This window comes from Balaenoptera ricei, chromosome 16, assembly GCF_028023285.1.
Source record: "Balaenoptera ricei isolate mBalRic1 chromosome 16, mBalRic1.hap2, whole genome shotgun sequence".
NCBI lineage: Eukaryota > Metazoa > Chordata > Mammalia > Artiodactyla > Balaenopteridae > Balaenoptera > Balaenoptera ricei.
Genome location: NC_082654.1, coordinates 1172524 through 1188453, shown reverse-complemented (window position 1 = coordinate 1188453; position 15930 = coordinate 1172524). Strand labels below are relative to the sequence as shown.

Genomic DNA, 15930 nt, shown 5'->3' with positions numbered 1-15930 from the left:
ACAGCTTACGCCTCTGCCCGCGGCGGCCCCTCTCTTCCTCATCTCTGCTCAGACGGCCCCCGGCCCAGTGCACCCGGCCCTGCGTCCCCCGCCCACCCGCTGCCGGTTTAGCCCAGGAGGGGACACGCCTAGTCTCACCAGGGCGGCCCCCCGCGGACCGAGGCTGGAGTGAGGGCTCTGGGCCGAGGACCTGGGCCAGGCGGCCGTCCCCGTGACGCCAGCAGCCGTCAGGGAAGCCGAGAGCTGGCCTCACGTGAGACTCCAGGGCCTCACCCGTCTTTTATTTTACAGATTAAACAAATGGAGACAGAAGAGGCTCGGTTAAAGCATGAGGTCCAGGACGCAAAGGACCAAAACGAGCTGCTGGAGTTCCGGATCCTGGAGCTAGAGGTGCGGGGTCGGGGTGGGGTCAGAGAGCTGTCACCCTGAGCTGGTGCCGTCGAGGGCTGCGAGCCCAGCCCTGTCACTCAGAGGAAACAGATGCAAAACGGAACAAATTGTCCGCACACAGCTCTGGGGCCTCCCTCGCCCCCGGTCCCTCGTGACCCTGGCTGGCGGGCATGACCACCCCCTCCTACGACGCCACCACCCAGCTTCGCTTGGTGCGTCTCTGCACCGGCATTTCCGCCTGTCTGGTTTCCTGGCGTCCACGCACACCTGCAGTGTGGGGAGTGGGCCCCCATGAGTCCAGAGGGAGCTGCCCCTCAGTCCTCCCGCCCGCCTCCCGGGGGGCAGGAGGGCTGTGTGGCCACTCCGTGTGTGTCGCCCCGTGGCCCCAGGGCTCCTGCGTGTGGTCCTGGATGAGGACGGTGGCGGCACCTCCAGCCACTGTCCTCTGTCCTCAGGGTCACTGAGGCCAGGCCCGTGGGGGACACTGCTCCCAGTCCCCTGGGACTCATATCAGCTCGTCGGCCCCGGGGGTGGGACTGCCCGGCCCCTCAGCAGGCGGGGGCCGCTCCCAAGGGCCTCCCCGTGGGTGGCTGGGAGGTCCCTGCCCCCGTCAGTGCCCACACAGGGCCGTCCCCTGCGCAGGAGGAGGGTTTGGCCTCTGCTGCGGCAGCCGGGGCTTCGTTTTCACAAGGACCGCGCTGACCGTGTTGGGTGGACTTGGTGTCTTCACCGTGTCCCCGGGCGGCCCAGCACTGCCCTCCAGGAGGGAGGGGACACCGTGCCCAGACTTCCGCTCTCTGTCTAGGAGAGGGAGAGGAAGTCGCCGGCCATCAACTTCCACCACACCCACTTCGTGGGCGGGAAGAGCCCCCTGCAGGCGTACTGCGAGGCCGAAGGCGTGATGGTAACGCCCCGCCCCCGCCCGCACACCCCCCCGCCCGCACGCCCCTCGCCGCACGCCCCTCGCCCCGCCCGCGCGCCCCCCACACCTGCCCGCACACCCCTTGCCCCACACCCCCCGCCCCTGCCCGCACGCCCCTCGCCCCGCCTGCACGCCCCTCGCCCCGCCCGCGCGCCCCCCACACCTGCCCGCACACCCCTTGCCCCACACCCCCCGCCCCTGCCCGCACGCCCCTCGCCCCTGCCCGCACACCCCTCGCCCTGCCCGCACGCCCCTCGCCCCCGCCCACACGTCCCCCGCACCCGCCCGCACGCCCCTCGCCCCCGCGGCCGCCTGGCCCGCACTCCCTCCCAGCAGCCTGTCCCCCTGCCTCTAGGACATCCTGGTCTCGGAGCTGATGAAGAAGCTGGACCTCCTGGGGGACAACGCCGTAAGTGTAGGTCGCTCTCCTGACTTGTGCATGCCTCCCCGTGCCGACCGCCCTGCACGGTCCAGGGGCCCCTGTGAGTCCCGCTGTGGCCCTACCGCAGCCCACACCCTCCCACTGCCGGAGCTGCCTGGGACGGGCCCTCTGGCATTTAGGAGAACTTTCCTTCTTTCTGACACTGTTCCCACACGGGAGTTCGGGGCCTCTGCTCTCACCCTTGATTCTTCCAGCAGAGGTGCTTCTGGCCCCGTGTTCTCAGTTTCTGGAACCCCTCTCGGTCTCTAAGCTCTTCCATAACCTTGGTGGGGATGGGGGCTGTGGGTCCTCAGAGTGCCTTAGACACCTCAACTCAGGGCTTCCCGCTTACTTAGTTTGGGAGGAGGGGCAGAGCCTATGTAAATAATCCCCGAATCTCACTTAGGGCAGAGTTCCAATTTCTGCAGCAGACTCCTCAAAAGAATACTAACTGCTGAATACTAATTGCTGAACCCTCCATCCACCCATCCTCCGTCCTCCATCCTCTGTCCGTCCACCTTCCATCCATTCTCCATTCACCCTCCATCCAGCATCCTGTGCTTGTTGAGCCCCTGCCCAATGCGGGGGGCGGGGGATCAGCTCTGCTGGAAGAGGGCCCCAATCCACACCCCAGAACGTTTCCGCCACAGGGTATCCTAACAAGTATACAGTCTACAGCTGGTCCTAAGGCACCTTGGACTCCACATCCTGGTGACTGCTCTCAAGGAAGATCAAGGCACTAAGTCAAATTGGTGCACTCCATGCAGTAGATGGAGGAAAAAAACACACGCAAACACACACACACACACACACACACACACACACTTCTCACACACATACCAAAACCCAGGCGCTCATGCACATCCTTGGGGCCACTTCTTCCCAGCAGCTTCGAGGTGTTCAGGGCCCTGTGTTGACAGGAATCCCTCCTCTCCCCACCTGCCCTTTACTTGGGAAGCAGTGAGGGCGGGGAGCGGGGGGGAAGCAGCTCCCAGCGGGGAGGCTCTCCTGGCTGTATTGCCCACCGCCGACCCTGCCACCAGTCAGACCCCTTGCTCCACGTCGGCTGCAGGTAGCGGAGGTGCTGGTCCACAGCAGGGATGGCCGTTGTCACGATGTGCTCCGGGGTTCAGCCTGAGTATCAGCCCCCATCACGGGCTCTTGGGAACATTTCAGTTCACAGCTGGAGAGACTGAAGCCCCAGAGGGCACCCATCCAGGTCACAGAGCTGCGGTACTGGCCAGCTAGGACGAGCCCAGGTCTGCCTAGTTCTGTTCGGGGCCCCTCCCAGCCCTGTAGCTGCCCGCCCCAGAGCACCAGTGCACGTGACGGCCCTGGAGCCGTCACACGGCCTCAGAGACGTGGGCAGAGGACACACTGCCGGTTTTATGTGCAGGTGACCTCTAGAGACCCTTGGCAGTTTCTGAAGGACCATGGGGGCGACCCTTAGGTCTGTCGTGTGCACATGGACACACTTCAGGCAGGTGACAGGGATAGCCTGGCCCTATCCCGTTCTCAGCCAGGGCACGCTGAGGCTGCGGCCACTGTCTCCAGCTGCTTCCCAGAAGGCTGCAGCCTCCCAGCTGGCCACGGGGCACCTGGGCCCCGGACCTCGGCTTCCTCAGGAGTCAGGGTCCTTGGAGTGGAGCAGAGGGGCCAGCGGGGGGCAGAATGGACCCCTGTCCTCCCTGGTGGGCCGTCCGCTCACTGCTGCTGCACCTGGGCTGCAGCGGGGACAGGTCACCCAGGGAGGGCTGCGAGGGTGGAGGAGACACACATTGCCAAGGCCATGGTCACCTCCAGGAGGGAGCAGGAGGGGCCCAGCCAGGCTGCCCACCAAGTGGGACATCGCGGGCCCTTCAGCCTGGGCTGACCACATCCAGGTAGTTTCCCTCAGTTACCCCGAAGGCCCCCCTCAGCCCCCCACACTCCCATCCCTCCCATCAGGCCCAGCCCCGCCTTGGGAGGAGGGAGGGGACAGCCTGGCTCGTGTCCCCGGAAGCCAGAGGGATGAGGGGCACCTGGCCCCGGCACCACACCGAGTCAGGGCGCAGCGTGCCTGAGGACGGCACCTGCCTCTGTGTCCCAGCACCAGGCCGCCGACCCCCACCTGTGCCTACTGCTGCCGGGGTAGGGGGTGGTGAGAGACCCCTGCCCCTGGGGAGCTCACGCTGCGGGGGGAGAAAGGCGGGAGGGCTTTCGGAGCGGGTGGCCCCGAATCAGGGAAGTTCTGGGGTGGGGGGGCCGCCCCCAGCTCAGCGACCCCAGGGGGCTCCTCCCTGCCTGTCTCTGCTCCCCGTGACCCCTGTTGGCTGTCCCACCGGTGGGCCCAGCAGTGGGGACAGCCCAGCTCCCTCCACCCTGGTGCTGACGCAGGTGGCACATCCTCTGAGGATGCCCACCGGCCCCAAAGCCAGAGTCACCCTGCCCAGAAGGACCACCCAGGCGGGCCCTTTGGGACGAGGCACGAATAAAACATGCAGAAAACAGGCAAAACGGCAGGGATGGGAACCATTTCATAGCCATGAATGTTTGATCTTTGCTTCACATTCCTAAGTGGCGCTTTAATAATTCAGGCCACCTGTGCAGAGAGCTGGCTTTAAATAAAAATGCAGCAGAGAACCGGGAAGGCTGGCTGCTCGTCCTGCCGCCATTGTCCCGTTCTGCCTCGCTGGCTACCCTAGACGTGGTCACCAGCAGTGAGAGGACCAGAGGGGGCAAGGCGGGGAGTCACCCCAGAGCTGGCAGGACCAAGAGGAAAGAGGATCACAGACTCCCGGGAGGGCCTTTAGTGAAAGCGACATTTAGCTGTGAACCCAGCTCGCCTGCGCCCGTCCCATCAGCACCACCAAGCGCCCGTCACTCAACCCGGCCACCCCAGGAGACACTTCCCCTGACCATACGTGAATTCTGCTTTTGGGTGCAGAATCTGACCAATGAGGAGCAAGTGGTCGTCATACAAGCCAGGACAGTCCTGACCTTGGCCGAAAAGGTAACAGTGACTCTGGACGCTGTCGGGACAGGGCCGGGCTTCCCAAAGCCTCCCTTTCTGGCTCAGCACAGAGAAGACGCTCACCCTGGGAGGAGGGCTACCGGGAGGTGGGGTTGGGGTCCACGCAATCTGTTTGCCTCGGGAAGTCTGGCATACGCACAGGTCAGCCAGCACCGCCACGCATGTTTGCAAGTGACAGATTCAGCCAGACCTCTCCCCAAGGCCACTCTGCCTCCGCCTCCCCCCAGAGGCCGGGAGGTATGGTGGGTCTGTAAACCGGCAGCATCTGTCTCACCTGCCGGGACCCTCCTCCGGGGGTCGCCCAGCCCACCCGGGCTCCCCACCCTCCAGCCTCTCTGCTCCCAAGGGCCGCCAGCCTGCTCCCGGTCCCACCCCCAGAGCCAGAACCCGCTTGGTAGGCCTGCTGGCAGCGCCCCCTCCCAGCGGCCCCCAGCAGGGCGGGGAGGGGTGTCCAGCAAATAGGAGCTCAGGGGCCAGCACCTCGGGAGAACGGGCCACCTAACATCCCTCCTCTCCCGGGGCTGGGGGGGCAGACTCCCTGGACACGAGGCGGGGCTGCGGGGGGGGACCCGGGCCTGGCCCGCACGCCGGGCACACGGAGCCCATGGTGCCAGCCCACCCTGAGTCCCACGAGGGCTGAGCCCCCCCTCCTGGAGGAAGAGTGGGAAGGGCAGGGAGGGCCAGGCCCCCCAGGCTGTCTCCCCGGGGCTCGGGGAGGTGGACTTTGACGCCTGAGTACCCTCCGTTGTGTCCAGTGGCTCCAGCAGATCGAAGAGACGGAGTCGGCCCTGCAGCGGAAGATGGTGGACCTGGAGAGCGAGAAGGTCGGTGTGCATTTGGCCACGTGGGCCCGCGCACCGGGTCGGCTGCGCGAGGCCCAGACGCGGGTCCTCTTGCGTTTCAGGAGCTGTTCAGTAAGCAGAAGGGCTACCTGGACGAGGAGCTGGACTTCAGGAAGCAGTCCTTGGACCAGGCTCACAAGGTAAGAGAAGCGCGGCCGCTGGAACGCCCAGGGGCGGCGGATTTGCGGTAGAAACGGGGAAGGTTGTTCCCACGGCCAGCACGGTGTCTCGGGGGCCACGTGGCCTCGGACCTGCCTGGGAAGATCCTGCGCCCAGTGTGACCAGCGTGGGGTCACTCTTTGCATTTCTCCTGCCGGACACCCCTCGCCCGGCGAGTTCCGAGGACGCCTTACTGCTCCGTCAGCAGCCCTTGGCCCCAGGAGTGCAGGCACACGAGCAGAAGTCAAGTGGGTATTTGAAATGAGCTGAGAAAATAGAATTCATTGAAGCAATGCATTTACAAATGAGATGAACACAGCTGAATGTCTGTCAGTCCATCATCCCGCCCGGGACCCCTGCTTCTGTCCATCTGCACCAACCGGTGCGCACGTGCCCTTTGTGCGTGCCTGCCCCGTGGGAAGTCATTTCCCCCCAAGAAACCTGAAGGGACGTCCCCGTGTGCGGTTAACCCCGACATCGGTGCCGAAAAGATGGGTCCTGGAGATGACATCAGGGAGACGGCTTTATGACACACGGACGCATGAACACACACGCACCCGCACACCACAGAAAATGTCGCCCTGGGACTGTGGATGGGGGCTCCTGCACACAGCGCCGAGGGATGCTGTCAGGGCCCCCGGTGATGCTGGGTCCGCTCCCGGTCTGATGACTGTCAGGGCCGCTCCCTGCGTGATACTGTTTGGGGGCCACCTTCCTCCAATTCTGGCAGGAAGGCTGCACGTTTTGCTCTCCCTCCCTGGTTTTCTTGACTCCACGGTTAGGCCTGCACTTCCTGCTGGATAATTAGCCATTTTATCTGCCATTCACAAAGCCCTGTGCAGGAGGGAGGCACCTACCACCTTGGGATGCCCTGGGGGGGTACACAGGCCTGTGGGAACCTGCTGGGTCTCACACCCTCCCTGCTCTGTGAGCACAGGAGCCACAGCTGGGTTTCGAAGGGGAAGGGGTGGTCCCTGCCTGGCTGAGGGCCATCTAGGGCAGCTGGGAGCAGAGGCCTGGCCATTCACAGACGAGGGCGAGCGCTGGGGTGAGGCTGTGCACACAGAGCCGGCGTGCGGGTGGCCCGTCGCTCAAGGTCATGCACGTAGGGAAGGTCAGAACATCTCCATCTCCTGCCAGTCTTGGGGTGAAGCCATGGTGATGTTAATTCTAAGCCCCACGCTCAGCTGCCTTTATTTTAAAGCTGGAGCGTATCTTAAACACACTAAGCTCTTTGGCTCTAGGAAGTGGCACCTGATGGGTGTGTGAGCTGGCAGTGACAGCTGGGGACAGGTTATTTTGTGGCGTCAAGAACAATAACATGTAAGCGAGGAACAAAGGTTTCTCCCCCCCCCCCCCCATTTCCTAAAATGTCTACTCAGCCAAAAGGACTTTCCATAGTCATTTTGCCTGAAGAAGAAGAAGCGTTCATTTCTGAAGAGGTTACATTTTTGATGGGAAGATGGGAAGAATTTGGCTTTTTCAAAGATTGTATCTATGAAATTTCCTGAGGAACAAGCTTTAAAAGTGCTCCAGATCAAAGTGCTAAGTCACTAGGAATTTATAACAAGGTCTGTATTTTGGCGGCTGGGTGGCAGCAAAGGGATGATTCAGCATGTGTGTCTGGGGACCAGCAGCGTGGCCAGCTCTCCACGTCGGAGCCCTGGCGGGGCAACGCGAGGGCCCTGGGCTGGAGCCCCCCTGGAGTCTGAACCCTGCTCCCCACCAGCAGGGCCCTGTGCAGGTCGTCCAGCCCGGCAGTCTCATCAGCCTGCCTCAGTGTCCTCACCCGTGAGCCAGGCCTAACAAGAGCACCTGCTTCCTGGAAGGGGCGGGACTGAAGGGCTTCATGGAGGTGAAGCCCTGAGCCGGTGCAGGCACACACAGGCACCCACGGGCGTGGGCATCCTTAGGGTTATCATTTGGGACAGAGGAGGTGAGGGGCTGGGAGGCGGGCAGAGGCTGGACACGTGGGGCCTCATGTGCAGGCAGCAGGGAGGGAGGCAGACAGACAGACAGACAGGGAGAGAGAAGGGGAGGAGAGGTGGGGCAGGTGTATGTCTCACAGTCTGGAGGCCAGAAGCCTGACACCAAGGTGCTGGCGGGGCCACGTCCGTCTGAAGCTCCAGGGGAGGCCCTCCTGCCTCTTCCAGCTCCTGGGGGCCCAGGCGTTCCCGGGCTTGTGGCTTAGTCACCCCAAACTCTGCCCTGTCGTCACATGGCTTCCCCGCATCTTCCATGACTGTCTCCAAGTTCCCCTCTTCTTCCAAGGCCGTGAGTCAGTGGATTGAGGCCCCCTAATCCAATCTGACCTCAACTGCACTGGGTGACATCTGCCTATTTCCAAGTGATCCACATTTCACAGGTTCTGGGGGTTAGGACTTGATGTTTCTTTGGGGACACGAGTCACCCCACAGGCAGCACTGGGGACCGCAGAGCTGACGGCCTGGCGCCTCTGCACTACTGCAGACAAACCCTGTGAGCACCGCCCTTCTTCCTTCTTAGCGACTCAGAAGCCCAGGGTTTGGCGAAGGTTGAGAGCAAAGGAAGAAGCCTTTGTTGTTCTTTCCTCAAGGGACACCCGCCTGGCCCACTGCCCCTCTGGCCCTCATCCGACTCTGGCCTCAAATTCTGCTGACCTCGATGTCCCTAATGTTTCACTGCACGTTAAACATCGCGTGGAAGGGATGCTCTTGAAATAATTACTCCCGGACTGTTTCCACCCTCCAGAACATCATTTAACCGGTCCAGGCGGAAGCAGTCCCCTCTGTGGGCTGGCCTGGAGGCGTCGTGACCCCAGGGCTGGGTGCCCCAGTCCCCCAGGCCGGCCCCGGGGGAGGCGGCGAGGACTGACGTGCCCCCTCCCGCCCCCAGCACATCCTGGAGCTGGAAGCCATGCTGTACGACGTCCTGCAGCAGGAAGCCGGGGCCAAAGTGGCGGACACGCTGTCGGAGGAGGAGCGCGAGAAGCTCAGGGTGGCGGTGGAGCAGTGGAAGCGCCAGGTCATGAGCGAGCTGCGCGAGCGGGACGCCCAGATCCTGCGGGAGCGCATGGAGCTGCTGCAGCTGGCGCAGCAGGTGCGCGACCTCCGGGCGGAGCGGGGCTTCCCAGGCCTGGCCCCCTGATGGCCACACCTCCAATGACAGTACCCTCCCGTGGCCACGCCCCCAAAGGTCATGCCCTCCGGTGGCCACGCCCCCAAAGGTCATGCCCTCTCGTGGCCACACCCCCATATCCCTGCCCTCCAATGATCATGCCCCCAAGGCCAGGGCCTTCCACTGGCCGTGCCCCCCGATGGCCATGCTCTCCGGTGGCCGTGCCCATGGGGGGCCCTCCTGCCGGACTGCCTGTCCCTCCAGACCAGCCTCCTGGGCCGTCCTGCCCAGGCCTCTGGGTGACACAGCCCCCCTCCTGGGTCCCCCCAACTCTGGGTCTCTTCTGCGGTTCCTCCCTCAGTGGCAAAATCCCAGTGAAGGTGTCATCTGGGGAGCAGAGGCTCATGGGCTAGGGACTTGGGGACCTTCTCTTGGCCTACAGGCACTTGGGGCCCTCAGGCCCGTCTGGCCAGTTCATTTCTAACTGGGAGTGAGGGATCCTGGCAGACTAGACAGGCTTGGTGTGTAAGACATGCCTCCGCTCCCCTGTGTGTGCTGGTGTGGCCTTTGTGGCTGTGTTCCGTGTTCAGATACACTAGTGAATCCAGGTTTACTGTGAATGTCAGAGGGCTAATGTCTGAGCAGAGGATTGGTCAGCTACCAGGACCCTCGCTGCCAGATTCAGGGTGGTCAGTGTGAGGACTGCCACCTGCAGCCCCTCGCTCCCATCAGACGGGCTGTGATCAGAGCTCAGCTGCTTCCAGGGTCCAGGCCAGGCATCCAGGTCCGGCGTGGGCACACACATGTCCATCTGCCTGGCAGTGTGCACCAAAGTGAAGACTAGCGTTTCCAAACGTGAGGTCAGCCTTGCCAGGAAAGTCCTCCCCGTGACTGGCTTTGTGACCCTTCTGGCTGCTCCTCTCACTGCTGGAACGGCGTTTGGGAAGGACTGTGAATTGGGCCCTTACCATTTCCTTGGGCTTCGAGCATCATGGTTTATGATCTGGAGATGTAGGAGGTGGGAGGGTGTCATTCCCGGCACAGGGAGCGTGGCCGAGGGGAAAGCTGTCCTCCTCTCTCTTGCTGTTGCAAAGAGCAGACTGAGGGAGGCTGTGTCCGTAATGGAACCTGAGGCAGGCACACTGGCTCTCCTCCCGAAGCCAAGGCTCCTCAAAGTCGGCGGGGAGGGCAGCCCGAGGCCGCTGGCCCCCTCGCCGTGGCCAGCATGGCAGCTGCTCTGTGACGACTGGTCCACCAAGTACCTGTGCGAAAATCCTGAAAGGCTTTTGCCCACTTGGTTTCCCAAATATTCTGATTATTGAGGATTTTCCTTCTTTTAACATTGCAGAGAATTAAAGAATTAGAAGAAAGACTAGAAGCTCAGAAGAGACAAATAAAGGAACTGGAGGAAAAGGTAAGACAAATACGAACCTGGGGGCTTGCTTTGTTGCCGGAGCTCACACAAAGAGGGAAGGACAGGTAACTCAGGATGCCAGGTAGCACTAGGTCTGAGGTTGGGGTATTTTTGGACAGAAAGAGGCTTCAGGGACGTGTCTGCTCGGGACAAGGAGGCGGAGCCCAGGGTCTGGGAACACCCCATCTGTGACAACCCAGCCGTGCCACCCCGAGGGCCGTGCCTCTCACGGCCTCAGTTTCCCTTGCCGTCGGGGTGCCTGCAGACCGGCCACCAGCTGTCCCTTTAGTGTGATTCCTTGACTGTGGCTCCCCCGTTTGGAAACGGCAGGTGCTGGGGTGCAGCTGGTTGGGGGCTGTGTGGCTTGGAGTCGGGGAGGACTGTCCAGCTCTTCTCCCGACGGCTGGCTCTGCAACTCCCAAATCAGGGTGCACAGAGCACGCTCAGAGAGAAGCCTGCAGGGTGTGCTTCGTTCTAGGACAGTTGGGCTCTTTTGGTCTGTGATTTAGGTTGTTTCAATGGCTTCTAGCAGGCAGACTGCTTGTTCGCATCTTGTGACCGGTCTTGCCTGTGGGGTGGATCTCACCAAAGGCTGCCTCTCCTCTGAGCCTCCCTGGCTTGTCCCTGCCGGAGAGAATGGGAGGCTGGGGTCTGGACAGGACCCGCCACCCTCAATGGGCCACACATCCTTAGCCCTGCCTGGGAAGAGCCAGCAGAGGGTCTGTGCTCGCGGGGCACGGGGCCCCCTCCCCATGGCAGCCCCTGCAGCTGGTCCTCCCCCTGCCCTGCCCACCCCTCCTCCAGATGAACCCGGCCCCTTCCCTGGGCACTTTACTGCCATCTGCCGAGTGGTCTCGGTGGTAACTTGCAAATCCAGAGCTGGTGACAGGCCCCTAGAACCGTGCAGGGCACGACCTGCACAGCAGAGAGGCAGCTGCGGAGCAAGTATGTGCCTGCCCATGGGCGCCAGACCGTGGGCGACACACACCTGGCTCGCCTGGGGAGGCCGGCGGGACGCGCAACCTCGAAGCGGTGCAGTCTCTCCCACAAAATGAACCTGTCTTTCCTTTTGCATCTTAAAGTGAGAGCATTTGTTTGTATTAAATACTAGAATTTTAAAAATTGGGTGTTTATTCTTTTAACCTAGCTGAAGGAGCTCTGCTTTTCCAAGCAGTTGTACCACCGTCAGATTTTCTCTTGTGTCTCAATTGGCTGGACACCTCCCCCAACCCAAAATGAGGCTCCAAGTGTGAAATGTATTCAGCAAGTTGGCTGTGCTTTATCATTTATAATGGGACTGAGACCAAAATATTGTCACGGAGTGTGGTGTTTGCCTGGCACTTGCATCGTCTTTCCGTAAGACTCCTGTCATCATTATAGCCACTTAGCGCCCTCACCATCAGCCCTGGTGACAGGTCCAGATGGCAGGTCCCCGCCACTCCCCCAGAGGTGAAGTGACCAGCAGAGCCTCCCTCCTGACTGTCACCCGCAGCCTGGCCTCTGGACGGTGCAAGGTCCCTGGGGAGGGGACAGCGCCGTCACTTCAGGCCCCTGGCAGCGCAACCCTTAAACCACTGGACAGCAGTGCGCCAGGATCTGCTCCTGACCCCCAGCTGGCATCTCCACGTCGCCGTCTGTGATCACGTTATTTCTTGCCAAAAGCTCTACAAACTCTTCTTTCTCTTTCTTTCCTTCCATGTCTCCACCCTCCCCTTTCCTTTTTAGTTTCTATTTTTGTTCTTATTTTTCTCCTTAGCTTTCATTCTGTGGTCATAGCTCTCCTGGGCACCCTGGCGTGGTGAGTATTTTGTCTGCATCATAAGGACCAGCACGGCCCCCGCTGTTCCGTAAGCAGGAGGTGCTTCCGGAAGGGGACAGCCAGGGGTCCCCCAGGTCCTAGAGGGGAGGGGTCTGCCATCGTCAGAGGGGAAGGGGCGCTTGCCTTCCTTGAGAAGGAAGGAACGCAAAGGACCCCCTCCCACGGGACCTCCCCGGGGAAGAGATGTGCACACAAAACCACTCCTGTTCTCTGCTCCGGGCAACTCGGCAGGGAGCAGTGCTGGTGGTTTCGTGTCTTTTTGCCTTTTCCGTGTATCAAGTACAAGCTTGGGTGACACTGGAGATTCAGCCAGAGATGCCCACTTTCCCCGACAAGCTGGGCTCGTTCACGACATCACAGTCGTGCTGAGCTGTGGCATCGTGCCCGCGGCTTTCAGGCCAAGGCCGCATGTGAAAGCTTGACCACCGCTTCCTTCCTAAACAAGATGAGAGGACAAGTAGGGCGTGGCCTCACCATCCCGTCTCCGTCTGTGGCCCCCGCCCTCAGAGGGCCTCCCCTTGGGAGCAGGGCCACCCTTCCTCATAGCCCCATCCCTCCAGCCCTTCCCTCTCGCCCTGCAGCCTCCCTGACCTCTGTCCTGCGTCTCTTTTCTTCCAGCCCTCCGAGGAGCCAGACCCCTTTCCTCCAGCTGGACCAGAGAACAGCAGGTGCCCCAGTGGCAGAGGGAGATGCCGCATCTCATTCCTGAAGACCCAAGAGGATCTGGGCTCTGCATACCCCCTCCCGTCGAGGAAGAGGGAGAAAGGGGGTCTTTGAGCACCTCTGCGGGGGACTGTCCATTTTGATGAGCCAGAATTAGAACTAGTTCTCTGACTGGGGCTCCTCTGAAAAGACCTTGTCTTGGCTGTGGACCCTGGGCTCCTTCCTCGGGACGCAGCCTCCCAATCCTAGTTACAGGGACGCGCGAGCCCCCCGCTGCACAGGTGTAAGAGCTGCTTCTGTGCAGGAGCCCCAAACTCCCACCCCGCTTTGTTCCCTTGATGACAAAAGGTGTCTCAAAGGAAGATTCCCAGAAACAACGCAGGCACCCCGCGAAATGCCGCAATGAAGCTGCCGCCACGGTGGTGACCTTCGTTCAGGGAAATGGGGATGGTTCACAGAGCATCTCAAGGACCGTTGCCCCGCGTCTTCCAGGACGGACGGGCTATGAAGACGCTGCGACTCACTGGCTGGGGTCCTCAGCACTTACTGACCGACACATCCTGCCACCCTGCCTCGTTGATGACGCTGTCACTCGCGGGAACAGAACTGTGGCTGCAGCTTCCCGCCCTGAGCTGCGCCGAGGGACTGACCGAAGGGGTGACTGGGGAGCCTGGTAGTGGGAGCTGGGACCCGAGCAATGGACCAACTGGGAAGGGGCCTGACCTCGTCGGAGACGCAGGGGCCAGAGGACACCTCAGGCTGTGCAGCACCGCAGAGGCCCTGAGGCTGCAGGCAAGGCCAGAGCCACCCCGTCCAGAGCTCCAGCCTGCACGCTCGAGGGGCAGTGCCCGACGAGGATGACAGAGCCCCGGGGTTCTGCGGACGTGAGAAGGGGGCCCGACGCCCAGGTGGCCAGCAGGTGAGGCTCAGCCGTCATCCCTGGGACACGGCGTCTTCCTTCCCGCCCTTTGTGGGCCCTGTGGGCGCCAGCACACCTCCTACTGGTCTGTGGGATCCCACCTCCTCTGCGGCGAGGTTGGCCCCGTTTGAGATGTAGGTTCAATTTGCTGGGACGCTGGCCTTGCAGCAGGAGCCCTGGTGTCTATACAGGTGAGCGGGGGCAGGTTGAGGGCGGCTCATCTCCCTCCATGGCCTCTGGACCGGAGTCTGCTCCCTGGGGGCATCTGGCGTGGGCTTCTCCCTGGTCTGAGGTGCTGAACCCATTACAGATCTTCTCCGCCCAGACCCAGGACACCCCCCGCCAAGGCCAGCCGAGGCCTCCAGAGGTGCCCAATGGTGGGTCCCAGGGCACATCTCTGAGCTACAAGGGCAGCCTCTCTCAGCTCCTGGCAGAGAAGAACTCCTCAAGGGTGCCCGGCCACTTCTGCTGACTCGGGCCCTGGCCCTGCACCCCGAGTTCTGCTGGCCTGCCCCGCCCACCCCCGTCTTGCTGCTCCCAGAAACTCCAAAACGAGAGAGCGTCCCACTTTTTCTTGTGGAGCCATCCCTCCCACTGACCCTGACTCCCAGCTCAGTGGGCCCCCCTGTGTCCCCAGGTCGTCACCTCCTCTCCCTGCATCCCTGGGGCGGCCGAGTGGGTCATCCCCATGGCGGGGACGGAGGATCTGGACGGGGCATCACGTTCCGCTAGTGAGCTTTCCTTTCCAGGCAGAATCTCCTCGGCAAGCGTGTTTCTGTGGGACGTGGTGAGGCTCTGGTGGGGATGCAGTTCTGTATCCGAGTCTGCAGGGTGTGATGTGGGGCGCCGTGTCCCCCACCCCTCCCCATCACAGAGCCACCTGAGCCTCTAACAGTGGGGCTGCAGGGGCCCCAGGAGACGCGCCACTGGGCAGAGAAGGGAGTGAGGCAGAGCAGATGCAGAGGCAGAGGCCAGAGTGAGACCGCCACCCGCTCACTCAGAGGGGCCGCGGGACACTTTGCTCATTCACGCGACACGTCTGGGCACGTGTTCCTCTAAAGGGGCTCATCTCCGGAAATCGCAGGCGGTTAGCCTGGTGCAGGGCCCAGGCACGGCGGTATCTGCTCCCGCGTCCCCAGGGGCGCAGGGCACAGCCTCAGGCTAGAAAGGTCACTCTGGAGGCTGGTTCTGGAGTAGAGCCTGGTCCCCGCCTGGTCCCCGGCCCGGTCCACACGTGGGCCCTCAAATCCGAACACGCCTGGTCCCCGGAGCTCGGGGTCCCTGGAGTTCAGGGTCTCCTCTTAGAACTTGCGCTGAGGTCCTTGGGCTGCGCCGTATCGTGTGGAGGAAAGTACCATACGCACCAGCACTGCGTTTCCGATTGCTTGGCGAGGACGGTCCACTGTCACGGCCTGACCTCAAAGGTCACCTGTAGCCGGTGAAGGACAGTGAACAACGCACATGGCCACGGCAACACCTGTGTCACAACGCACTGCCCGGAGGGGCCGCACGGGAGGCGGGGTCGCCTCTGCCCCATCGGGATCATCCCCGCAGCCTTCCCCCTGCTGAGCCAGCCTGGCTCTGGGGTCTGCCTTGCCATGTGCCCAGCACGGGGGACCTGCCAGGGCTTGGAAGGTGCCGCAGAGCCGTGAGCAGGTCTCACCTGTGGAGGAGCCAGAGCCAGATAAGGATGGCTGAGGGCGTGAGAACAGGTCCAGAGGCAGGGGGCAACGGGCGGGCATGGGCTACCTGGGGGCCAGGAGACCTCCAGGACCTGGACGTTGATGGGGGCCCCCCTTGGACAGAGCCATTTTGTGGGTCTGGGGACCCAGAGGTGGCTCAGACCAACTTCCAGGTGCTCACGTTGGGGTAGCCTGGGTGGGGGGCAGTGGGCGTCACAGTTCGGGGACAGAGCTGTGCTGCACGTCTCGGCTCGGCACACTGCACAGCAGCCTTGGGGCCAGACGTGCATCTGGTGCAGTGCGTGCAACACGAGACATTAACAGCTTCCTAAGCAACCATCTCCTTTCTCCCATCAGCTTTTTTTTTTTAAGATTTTTTTTGATGTGGACCATTTTTAAAGTCTTTATTGAATTTGTTACAATATCGCTTCTGTTTTATGTTTTGGTTGTTTGGCCGAGAGGCATGTGGGATCTTAGCTCCCCGAGCAGGGGTCGAGCCCGCACCCCCTGCAATGGAAGGTGAAGTCTTAACCACTGGACCTCCAGGAAGACCCCATCAGCTTTTTTAAAACCTTTTATTATAAAATAGT

At 62.0% G+C, this 15930-nt stretch overlaps 1 protein-coding gene across 19 annotated transcripts in view; it reads left to right on the top strand.

Moving 5' to 3' along the window:
* Positions 1 to 12033, top strand: part of JAKMIP3 (Janus kinase and microtubule interacting protein 3) — a 43913-nt gene extending 31880 nt beyond the window's left edge. For 8 of the 19 annotated variants that reach the window (XM_059899145.1, XM_059899151.1, XM_059899148.1 and 5 more), the window contains 9 exons: positions 292 to 390; positions 1196 to 1294; positions 1668 to 1727; positions 4660 to 4725; positions 5502 to 5570; positions 5651 to 5728; positions 8622 to 8825; positions 10192 to 10257; positions 11983 to 12033. In XM_059899145.1, coding sequence (XP_059755128.1) covers positions 292 to 390; positions 1196 to 1294; positions 1668 to 1727; positions 4660 to 4725; positions 5502 to 5570; positions 5651 to 5728; positions 8622 to 8825; positions 10192 to 10257; positions 11983 to 12033 — 792 coding nt within the window. The remainder of the gene's footprint in view (positions 1 to 291; positions 391 to 1195; positions 1295 to 1667; positions 1728 to 4659; positions 4726 to 5501; positions 5571 to 5650; positions 5729 to 8621; positions 8826 to 10191; positions 10258 to 11982) is intronic. The other 11 variants (XM_059899143.1, XM_059899147.1, XM_059899142.1 and 8 more) reach the window with 5 other exon arrangements.
* The last annotated feature ends 3897 nt before the right edge of the window (positions 12034 to 15930 follow it).